General features: G+C 35.9%; 1 protein-coding gene across 1 annotated transcript in view; it reads left to right on the top strand.

Annotated features, from left to right (window-relative positions):
• SNTG2 (syntrophin gamma 2) overlaps positions 1 to 12,209 on the top strand; it is a 269,954-nt gene that overhangs the window by 221,177 nt on the left and 36,568 nt on the right. Inside the window, exon 12 of the mRNA XM_086745017.1 lies at positions 4,139 to 4,255. Within this exon, the coding sequence (XP_086601143.1) occupies positions 4,139 to 4,255 (117 nt within the window). The remainder of the gene's footprint in view (positions 1 to 4,138; positions 4,256 to 12,209) is intronic.

The following is a 12,209-nucleotide window of genomic DNA, read 5'->3' as shown; positions in this document are numbered from 1 at the left end:
AATTTAGAATTGTATTCAAAGAAATTATGGTTTTGCACTACTATTGGTACTGGCCAACTGTAGTGTTGGCCAGTGCTTAGAGGCCAACTTGTGGTTTCAGTCAACTAGATAAATCAAGTTTTTCCTGTCAATCACAGGAAATCACATGTGTTTTTTGAATTGAAAACACACTATTGACAAGTGGAATTCCAATATTTTGATACCATCCTGACCTGAGTTTCAACTAAGAACTTCATATTTTCCTTCTTTTAATATATTAAGTGAACATGCTTGGTTTCAACAAGATATATAGTTATATTTCTCAGAATCTGTCATGTTTGCTTTAATATATGATGTTTGACCAATAACCTGGGGAAGCTGCAGACTTTATCTGTGACTTAGTTTTGCCATTTGACGTTGTGGATCATTCCAAAATTATTTGGTGAGTGCTGCTGTAAGAATAAATGGTGATGATAAAGATGATGAGCGAAGAACATTATAGAGAGACATATCCTTTGCTTATCCATTTATCAATTTAATCAGTAAGTTACTTTTTTAGTAAAGATTTTAATACTGTTACAGGTTAATAAATGGTGTCCATTTTCAAGTCAGAAAATATTACTTTATGAATGTAAAGAAGAATATTGTATTGCTTGTGCCCTATGATCTGGACATTATTCCTTTTGTCTGTGTTATTTGATATTATATTGCTACCATGCTGAAAAAAAATATATAGTATAGTTTATAAAGGATTATCAGCAGTACAAGGAGCTCCTGGACCAACTGACAAACATAAAGGAAGCCTAGAGAGGGTGAAAGCAAGGACAGGTAGCCTGAGAGGAATGCAGAGATTGTATGAGCGACCAGGGGTCAGGTAAGGAAGGCTAAAGTCCTGATAGAGTTAAATCTGGCCAGAGACATCAAAGGCAACAAGAAAAGCCTGTATAGCTACGTCAGGGGTGAAAACAAGACCAGGGAAAATGTAGACCCTCTCCAAAAGGAAACAGGGGTTGCCTGGGACATGGAGAAGGCTGAGGTACTCAATGACTTCTTTTGCCTCTGCCTTCACCAGCAAGGGCTCTAGCCACATCACCCAAGTCACAAATTATGTAGGCAGGGGCTGGGACAATGAAGAATCATCCACAGTAGGAGAAGAACAGGTTCGAGACAGTCTAAGGAACCTGAAGGTGCACAAGTCCGTGAGACCTGCTGAGATGCATCCGCAGATCCTGAGGGAACTGGTGGATGAAGTTGCCAAGCCACTGTCCATCGTATTTGAGAAGTCGTGGCAGTCTGGCGAGGTTCCCACTACCTGGAAACGGGGAAACAGAACCTTCATTTTTAAAAAGGGAAACAAGGAAGACCTGCGGAACTATGGGCCACTCAGTCTCACCTCCATGCCTGCCAAAATCACGGAGCAGATCCTCCTGGAAACTATGCTAAGGCACATAGAAGATAAGGAGGTGACTGATGATAGCCAACATGACTTCACTAAGGACAAATCATGCCTGACAAATTTGATAGCTTTCTACACTGGCGTTACAACATTGATGGAATAAGGGATGAGCAACTGATGTCATCTACCTGGACTTGTGAAAAGCATTTGACACTGTGCCACATGACATCCTTGTCTCTGAAATGAAGAGACATGGATTTGATGGATGGACCACTTGGTGGATAAGGAATTGGTTAGATGACCGCCCTCAAAGAGCTGTGGTAAACAGCTCGATATCCAAGTGGAGACCGGTGACAAGTGACATTCCTCACGGAATGGTATTGGTAGCAGCCCTGTTTAACATATTTCTCAGTGATATGGACAATGGATCCTGAGTATACTCTCAGCAGGTTCACCAATGACACCAAGTTGTGTGGTGTAGTCAACACACTGGAGAGAAGGGATGCCATCCAGAGGGACCTGGACAGGCTTGAGAAGTGGGCCCATGCAAACCTCAGGAAATTCAACAAGGCCCAGTGCAAGATCCTGCACATGGGTTGGGGCCACCCCAAGCAAATACATGCTGGGCGGAAAATGGACTGACAGCAACCCTGAGGAGAAGGACTTGGGGATGTTGGTTAATAAGAAGTTCAACATGAGCCAGCAATGTGCACTTGCAGCCCAGAAAGCCAACCACATCCTGGGCTGCATCAAAAGAAGTGTGGCCCGCAGGTCTGCTCTGCTCTGGTGAGACCCCTTCTGGAGTACTACATCCAGTTCTGGAGCCCTCAGCATAAGAAGGACATGGACCTGCTGGAGGGGGTCCAGAGGAGGGCCACAAAGATGATAAGAGGGCTGGAGCACCTCTCCTATGAGGACAGGCTAAGACAGTTGGGGCTGTTCAGCCTGGAGGAGACTCTAAGGAGACCTTGTTGTGGCCTTTCAATACTTAAAGGGGGCTTTTAAGAAAGTTGGGGAGAAAATTGTTAGCAGGGCCTGTTGTGGTAGGACCAAGGGGTGATGGTTTTAAACTAGAAGGAGGTAGATGTAGACTAGACATAAGGAAGAAATTTTTTACAATGAGTGCATTGAAGCACTGGAACAGGTTTCCCAGGGAGGTGGTAGATGTGCCATCATTGGAAGCATTCAAGGCCAGGTGGGACAGGGCTCTGAGCAACCTGATCTGGTGGAAGATGTGCCTGCTCCTTGCAGGGGGGGTTGGACTAGATGACCTTTAAAGGTCCCTTCAAACCCTAACTATTCTATGATTCTATAATACTGTGTATTTTGTTTAAGTAATGAAGTTTCTGAACATCCTGTTTCTAAGCCTTTGCTGACTACTGCAGAAACAATGTTTTGGTGAGACATTAAATTTACACAATAGCGAAGTGAGAATTGGAAAGGCTGCTGTATTTATTGTGCTGTTTCTTAGATTTCCTTTAAAGTGTTAATGCTGAAGCTCAGTAAATAAAGAAGGATTGTCCAGCTCAACATATTGATTTATTATTTATTTCTGAATAAGTTGATTGGTAAGAGATGTAATTAATAAATTAAATACTATATCAGAAAGCAATGTGTGAGGTTTTCATGATACAAGAGTGTGAGCATGCATCTGTACTATTAGCTACTCCCTGTCCTTTCTTTCCACCTTTTTCTCTGTTGGTAGTAACCCTAGGTATGCACACTGGGCTTGCAATAGAAAAGCATTCCTGTGATACAGCTTTCCCAAATGTATCCATAGAACAAATGATAAAGTTTTCATGCAATTTAATGAATACCTTCTTCTGGCTTCTTCCACTGACTTCCAGCAAACCCCTGTGGGTTCCATATATTCCCAAGTGCTATGATATTTCTGCCCCTGTGTAACTCAGTGTTTTCTGTAAGTGTACCCTTAATTGAAAATGAGCAATCTTATCAGCAATAGCTGCATATTCAGAATGGTGGATCATTCTAGATTGGAGTACCTGTTCCAAGGGCAATATCTTCCTCTTAATGGGTGCAAAATTACACCAAAATGTTTACATTTGTTATATTTGTTGGGTAACTACATTCATGATATTCTGCTACCACACTATGGCATTATTCCTTTATACCTTTACATTAATCTCAAAAAGGAAGTATGCAGTCTTACTTAATTTTAGTTTTTCTTAAAATTAATTTATCTGAAATACAAAGACATGTATTGTAATACTGTTAGAGCAAAGTTCTACAACAACTGAATTTAACTTTTAATTCTGTAAGAATATAAATCATCATGAGGTAAAGTGTATATAAAAAAGTATATAAACTCTGAAGGACAATCAGTGTAGAGGTACATGTACCAGAAGTTTCAGTATGTCCAAATTTTGATTGTGCTATAGATAATGTAGGATCATGTTTTTTATAAACTGCTGGCTGAACTATTTCAGTACACTTAGGTTTTCTGCTGGCTGAAGTGGGAATCTGCTGAGACGTATCTAGATGGCTTTTTGAATGGTGATTATTTCAGACAAGATTCAACCTGTACTGTAACTTTAAGTCTCTTCAAGGACTTCTGACACACACTGGCATGATACTGTACACTTCAAGAGTATGGTAGTGGTGGGAAGGCAAATGTGAAGAAGGGGATGCTGCATCCTGTTCTAACATTGCCACTTTTCCTTATGGAAAGACTTGACCTATTCAGATATATCTTATGCTCCACTGAAGAACAGAACTTTAATTTTCAATTGTTTTCTTTTACAGGTCATACATATGGGATGGGTAAATGAGAGACTTGAAGGAATGGATTCATCTCAGCTCTACAAATGCAAATTTCTGGCACTGAAGGGCTCATCCTTCTATATTTTCAGCACTCCACCGGTAAAAAAAAAAAATTTTTTGTAATAGTTACATTGTAAATGTAAACCTGTTTGTTATGTCTTAACAAGTGAAGTTATTGGCTGAGATTGGCTGAGATTTCAAAATAAGTTAAAGCCGTAGATACCTCTGAATTTCAATAAACTTTAGATATTTAATGTCTTTCAAGGTTCTCTGAAAAATCTTACCGTACTTGGATAGTTCAAAGAATTCCTAACAGGGAATAAGTGTTTTACTTTTTAAAGTTGTTAAGTTTAGATTTTTCTCCAGTTAGGCTCAATATTTCTTATATTATTTATTCTAAGGTATTTTGTATATGTAATAAGTTGGTAGTTACTCCATTTTCTTAGACATAAGATATATTATGAGATAATCCATCCGTACTGTTAGAACATGCTTGTGGATTTAGCATACCTGTGAGGGATTGAATTGTTACAGAGAATCCAACCCTAATTGTACAGTTTGAACAAATTACATCATTTTACTTTGATAATTTACATAGCTAGTAACAAGAATTCCATTTCACAACAGATTACTTATCTTTATCTAATACTTCTCTAAAAAAAAAAAACCAACCTAATAAAACAGAAATAAGCTGTAGAATTCTAAACTCTTAAAAAGTAACCCATATTTACCACATGGTATTGTTTTATCCTTTCTTTTTTTTTTTTCTCCAGAGAGCCTTTACTTTAAATAAATCAAAATGAATAAAATGTGGAATTAGAATTCCATTTCAATTATACAACTTCCTTACAGTTTTACTTACAAGATGGTTAGTTTCCCAGTTTCTTCATCTGATTCAAAGAAAATATAATCCTTTACACGTATACCGTCTGCAGTAACTTGAAACTTTGAGAAGTATATACTCTTTGAATCCTATTTGTGAACCTAAATGAGAAGCAATTAATGACCTTTTGTCTCTCACTAGATTGAAATTCTAAATCCAATTATTCCTATTAATTTCAAGCATTTTTAAATGGCGAGTAGTATTCTTTTAAAAATGAGACAACATCTGTGAAAAGTTTTTTTTTTTCTCTCTAAAAAAATTATTTGTCTATATATTAAGTCAAGGAACTAAAATTTGATTCAATTACTACAAACCAATTAAAATGCAAAAACAATATAAAAATATTAAACAAATAAATAACACACCACATGAATGCTTTTCCTTTATAAATTTGAATTATTGTTTTCAGACCTGTTTTTGAAGAAACAGTTTTTGTATAATTAAAACTATCCATCTACATGATACTAATTGGGCATAAACTACTTAATTTATCATGTTCAGCACTCTAATAAGAACAGACAAGTGAGGGTGAATGTTTGGTAGTATTCATATCATGTTACTTGTCAGTACACTTGTGTTTCTGCACAATGTTTTTGTAGAAACAGTGACTTTTCAAAAAAATGAACAAAGGAAACCCCTTTGGTCAAAGTGTTACATCATCCCAGTACTCAGATACACCGGTAAGTGTGGCAGAGCCTATAAATCATAAAACTTGTTGACCAATTTTCTTGCTGTTTAATCATTCCACGGATGTGTTATATCAGGGAATAAAATAAAATGGGAAATGGGCAGTTTCCCGCAACCACCCACATGGAGAATTCAAACCTAGATCTGAAGACATACTTTGAAGATCATTATCAGTGCCCTGACGGCACTTCCAGCCATGACTATCTCTGACCCAGCACCCACAGCAGCTCCACTAAGGCCATCAACTCCTGCCCCAGTAGCACAGCAGAGCTGATCTCCAGCTCCCCACAGCCCTGTCTTGCCCAGCCATGGGCCGCAGTGAGCCGGGCCTACCCACAGGCCCACGTCCAGGCCTGGCCTCAGCCTGTCCCTGTCCCCAGGGAGGTGCCTGGTGCCCAGAGCTGTAGCTGCCCACAGTCCCTGGGGCTGCTGCGCTCCTGGCTGGGGGCATGTACTGGGCCTGGCTAGGATGGAGGTAACTTTGTTCATAGCAGCCTGTATGGCAGTGGATTTTGTATTTGTGACTAAAACAGTGCTAGCACACCAGTGATTTGGCTGTTACTGAACTTCGCTTCCACAACGTCTCTCTGTTCTCACACTGCTTACCCTGGGCATGGGCAAGAGGTTGGGAGGGAACACCGCCACAATAGCTGACCCAAATAGGCCAAAAGGGATATTACGTACCAGAAAACATCATACTCAACAATAAAAAAATTCGGATTTTGTCTTCAAAAGTAGCTATTGCTTAGAGACTGACTGAGCATCGGTCTGCCTGGGGCAGGCAAGATGTGATCACCTCTGCATCACTTGTTTTTTTCATTTTTCCATCACTGATTAAATTGTCTTTATTTTGACCCATTAATTTTCTTGATTTTGCTCTTCCTATTCTCTCCCTCATCCCACTGCAGGGGGACAGGGAGTTAGTGAGTGACTGTGTGGTTACTTAGCTGTTGGACAGGGTCAACCCACTACTTGGCAATGGGATGGGCCCTGGCTGCCGAGGACCCTGCCCTACCAGACCCTGAGGGAGCTCCTACGGCACCCAGGGAGCCACCAACCCATGCTTTGCCCTATCATTGGTTCTGTGCCCCATGTCCTAGCTCTGTAGCTGGAAACACAGGTACCCACAAAAAGCCATGAACAGAGCTGTTTCACTATTTTTAGAGATATTTATTTGTACTGCTCTTACCAACTCTGACTGACTTTTTTGTACTATGTTAAGTGAAACATTTGAAAAAATATTGTTCTACCACAAAAAATACAGATGTTTTAACTTGCTTGATCTTTAAAAGCTGAGTTAACATTACATTTTGTTTTGGAGATGTTTCTCTGATGATATTGCTATTTGCATACTGAATCAATGTAGGGTATAAGTGTATGAATGTAGTCTGTTCAGAGTAGATGACCTACAAGTCATTCAGTTATCTTTAGTTGTAATGGCCTGATCCATAACTTTACAGCTCCTTGTAAAAGGATCTGGTACAATTTCTACTCTTTTTCTATTTCATTGTGTGTAAAAGAAGATATGAATGTAAATACAGCTGCTAACTTTCATAAGAATGGAAAATATAGCTATCAATGGGCAAAAATAAAGCAAATTGTGGAAAAAAATGTGGGTATTATAATATGAAAAAAATATGATGGCAAGTAATATTTTATTTATACTCCACTTCAAAAATATCTCAGATAGTGTTTCCAAAAATGTAGAAGCTTCACCATAGAAGTAAATATGAAGAATGTTGTGATGAACAGAGAATGGTCTTTCTGCATTCCTGAAGTAGCTTATCTGACTGTATTTAAGAAATTACAGATTTCATTTACAGATTACTACATTAGAATTGTGGCACATTTCTGAAAATGCACATGTGAAAAACACCGTTGCATTATTATTGTGACAATGTTAATATACAAGCAGTATTTTATTAGATTCTAAAAGCATCCAATAAATTTCTGTCAATTTTCAGATCTTGAAAAGGTTCTGAATTCATATCCTAAAAGAAACTGGAGAGACATTATTCAAAACTGTCGTTCAAAAGCAAACTATTTTTTATGTCATTGCAAATTTCCAGAAAATAAAATGTTTTGATTTTATGAAAGATGTGCTGTATGTAGGGGAGGTTTGTACTGTTTGATTTTCTATGTCTTCCTCGTAGTTCAATATAGTTTTTAAATTCAAATCTTCAAGTAGCTATATCTTTGGAGATGTTATCTTCTCTTTAATTACAAAACTCTCTTTCAACATAATTAAATAAATAGCGCTGAAGTGGTTTAGGTGAAGGCACCTAGGCAATCACTGCATATGCTACTTGCAGTTTTAAGAAAAGGAATACATACAAGAATAATATGAAGGTTACAGAAATAGTTCTACCTTTGAAAAATATTACAGAGAAGAAAAGCTTGCATAATAGAATTAGCACAGGAGCAGTGCTTGAATGTTAGCGAGTACTGGTGAGTTCTAAATACTTGCATTTGTAATTTACATTATACATAATGTCAATGTAACATATTAGGAAAGAGGTGGCAATGAGTTGGAGGGCATGGACTTGCCTGTGAATACTTTTGGTGAACCTTCTAACTGTACACACAAGTATTTTTGTTTCTGTATTTCCTGGGATCTGACTATTCTTTAGTGTGTGTTTTGTACCATCAAGTTGGAGTTATTTTGGATGTCTTTAGGCTTCTTCTACTGCTATATTGTAGTTCATCTCAAGAACATTTCTTAATTTTTTTTTCCTTCTTAATATCTTTTAATGATTTTTTTTAATTATACTTGGCTCATTTTTTCCATTGAAGAGTGAAGAGGCCACTGAAATAAATTACTACTGACCTAAAAGTATTTCATCTTTTGCCTAGACTAGACCTTTTAGTATGTCTAGATGGGTTGGATGCTTCTGCTTAATTGTCAGATCGTGCAGCATTCTCTGTATTCCAGTAATAACCACTTTGATGGTTTTTTTCTTAAGTTTTATTCTTTAAATATATTCATTTTTTTTATATTTTGGGGGACACTGGAGATTTCTAGAAGCAGATTCAGTGTTCATAGAAATCTAGAGAGTATGATCTGTTTCCTTTGACTTTAATGAATTTTGAAGTGTGATTCTCTTTTACGTGAACCCCACACTTATTTCTCATGTCTAGTCAATCCTTTAGTGCTGATCTCTGAATAGGCATGAAAGTCTCTTATGTCTATTTTATAATTGCAGAATTCTCTTATGGGGAGTAACTTTTTTTGTTTGTCATTTACTACATATATCTGTCAGAATGAATTTAACGTTTTTGTTTTCTCTCTTTTTTAAGTCATAACTTTTTAAAGAAAAATCAATGATTAACGCACTCATTTAAAGCTAAGTATATTTGAAATATGAGCCTGAACTGATGCTGAGATTCCTTGGTCTAAGTAAAACTAGATTTTATTAGTTTATTTATTTTCAGAAATCCACTGTAATGTCTTTTCTTAAAACACAACGAACTTATAGAAACTCATGCTGAACTAAAAAGTACTTCTGCAACACTTAGCGCTTTTGTAACTCTACTTACTTAATTCACTCCCTCATTATGAACTTAAAATTGTAACTTGAGGTTCTCATTCTTCTATCTTTATTCATGTTTATTATCTATCAGCTCAGTGTTGTATGTGAGTTTACAAATGTGTTATTTTACAATCTTTCAGAAGGAATTAATATAACCAAATATACATGAAACCAAGTATTCAATATACCACATAATACATTGAGTTAGTTAAGGAGTTGGTCTTCCAATAATAATACTAGCATTCAGCTACTGTTGGTCATACATTCATGTATTAAACAAGAATTAAAGTGGAATCTCAGTGAACGCTATTTTGTACTTTCATGTATTTTGACGTTATTTTTGACACTTTGTCAGAACTAAATGTGAATGAAGGTATGTCTCATAAGTATGTCTCATTAAGTGACCCATTCTGGACATACTTTTTTGAAATATTTTGCCAAATGCTTTACTGAAAAATAGTTATCTTGTCATGCTAAAATAAAACCAAGAAATTGTAATGTATAGAGTACCTTTAGGAAAAAATCCAAGGGGAAATAATGAGAAAAACTTTATTACCTCCGGAATATTTTTCAATATCTCATTTATCTTAGTTACCTATCATTACCCAGTTGTTAAATGTGTGATGTTGGGTAAGCCTGCAATAAATGGAAGCATCCTTTAAAGGAAATTGAGGATCTTGCACTTTTTGTAAAGTTTTCTGATTCTTTCCAGCTTTTCTCATTGACTAGAAGTGTATGATCATTTGTGATTTTTTAAAAGCAATGATCATTCTGAGAAAACTGTAAATAATATTAAATGTCTCTTTGTAGTGTGTTTGTTTCCCCTCCTTAAAATCCCTCTCAACATGTCATTTGTGTTCTCCTGATGACCTTGCACACTTTGATATTCAGACTGTTTCACTCTTGATTTTAAGTATGGTAGCCTTTCTCTGACATACACAGTAAAATAAAATCTTGGCTTATATAGATGCCAACAGTTATCATCATCACTAGCTATCTCTACTGAAAAAGTCATAAGAGGTTGCAGGGAGTCAAAGAATGAAAGAGATGCACAGGACAATGGGGAGAAGGCTGATGTATTCAGAGTGAATTTAATGGCACAGCAGTGCCGCCATTGTCCATGGTAGCATCATTAATAGCAGCAAAGAATCCAAACAGTTTAAATTAATCTTCAGGAATCAAAACAAATTATTTGAACAAATGAAGGTTCAGTCATGTCTCAACAGCTTTTATGTTATAGCCAGTGTCACTAAATTCAGTTTCATAAACAGCAGATTCAGCTGGTGTTTACGCTTTTGTATCTTGTCTGGCCAGTAATAGGAATGAAGGATTCTCCTGCTTTTAACTGAGATTGAAAAGAATCTTTGCCTTTGAGAAATTCAAGACCAAATAATGAACTAGCCACCATTCTAGTCTGTACACGTTATTTTGCAAGAAGCATGAAGATCCCTTTTGACGATCAACAGTAATGGGCCAAAACCTGTATTATTTAATTTATTTATTATCTATTTATTATTTATGTATTATTTTTTTATTTATTTATTATTTAATTATTTTCTAAACAGCCATCGAAGTAAAAAAATATTTTTGTGTAAAAAAGGATTAAGCAAACACCTGTGGTACTTGCTCTATGGAACATGTTTAAGTGTATAATATTTCTTTATGAATTTGCTTTATAATTCCTCAGTTTTGGTTGACTCTAAACTTGTGTTATTGCTTACTCTTAACAATAATTATAAAGCAAAACTCAAATAAAATATTAAATGGACCTTACTAGAAGGGAAAGAGTAACAAATTTAAAAATTAGAAATGTAAGGCTCTAAAAATTGCTACTTTTTATGAAGAGATGGGAGGACAAGTATCATGTCTAAAATTATTTTAAATTAGTTTTCTATAACAACTAATATTAAATTTAAATTTTACAAAATTCCTCTAGAGCTCTAGAGTAGTGTCTAAAGGTGCTTTTTTTTTTTACATTTTAAGTACTTTTAAAGGTAGTTGTATGTAACTTTTGAAGCTTTAATTTATGATGAGAAGTTGCTTATAATAAAATAGAAAGTATATAGCATGCTTTTACATATTCTACTGCCTGCACTGTATTCAAGTGATGTTTGTCATCTGATTGTTAAAATATAAAAACTGTCAAATGGAGAACCCTAGAATATAAGTGCCTTTATATCCTGAAAGATGTCGTGATAGAACTTTCTCTTCTAGAGGTCTTCAGTCCTATTTGCAGAATAGGTAATTAATCTCAGTTAAATTTAGTCATCTGAAAGTGAAAGATCTAATCTCAAGTTAGAGAAAGTGGGAGAAAGCACTGCCTTTTCTTTTTTTTTTTTCCTTCTTTCCCAATATATTGAAATTAAGATTAGATTGATAAGAATTAGATTAGGTTATTAAGATTAGATACTTCTAGTATCTAAGTTTAGGTGGGATGCTTTCAACACTAGGAAGAAAGAAATCAGGTAAATTCTGAAACACTGCTTTGAAACACATAGCTGTGAGGTCTACTCGATATTAATGTTCACTGGTTGCAATTGGAGTGGACGTAAGAACATGTAAGATTAGAAAGAAACTAACACCAAGTTCACATTATTCCTCCAACAGGACTATGTGAAATAACATTTAATAACCAGTAGAAGTCACATCATCAGTCTGCTCCTAAGTGTTTGGATTCTCATAATTTTATTACCATTTTGCTGAATGGTTTACAATTTATGAAGATCAGGAAACGAAACTTAAAAATAGATTTTAAAAATCATGTTGATCTTCAAGCAAAACATCAGGAACAAGATTAATTATTATAGGTGAACTATGTGCTACTGCAAATATAGATTAAAAAATCTCTTATAGAATTTCATAATTTTTTCCTAGTTAAGTTTCACCCACGGAAGCCGGATATTTTGCAGCCAAATTTTGCTTTACATGAATAATTTAATTTATTTTTTCTGCT

This window comes from Chlamydotis macqueenii, chromosome 3, assembly GCF_036417535.1.
Source record: "Chlamydotis macqueenii isolate bChlMac1 chromosome 3, bChlMac1.mat, whole genome shotgun sequence".
NCBI classification, from domain to species: Eukaryota; Metazoa; Chordata; class Aves; order Otidiformes; family Otididae; genus Chlamydotis; species Chlamydotis macqueenii.
This window is presented reverse-complemented; position numbering and strand designations above follow the sequence as displayed.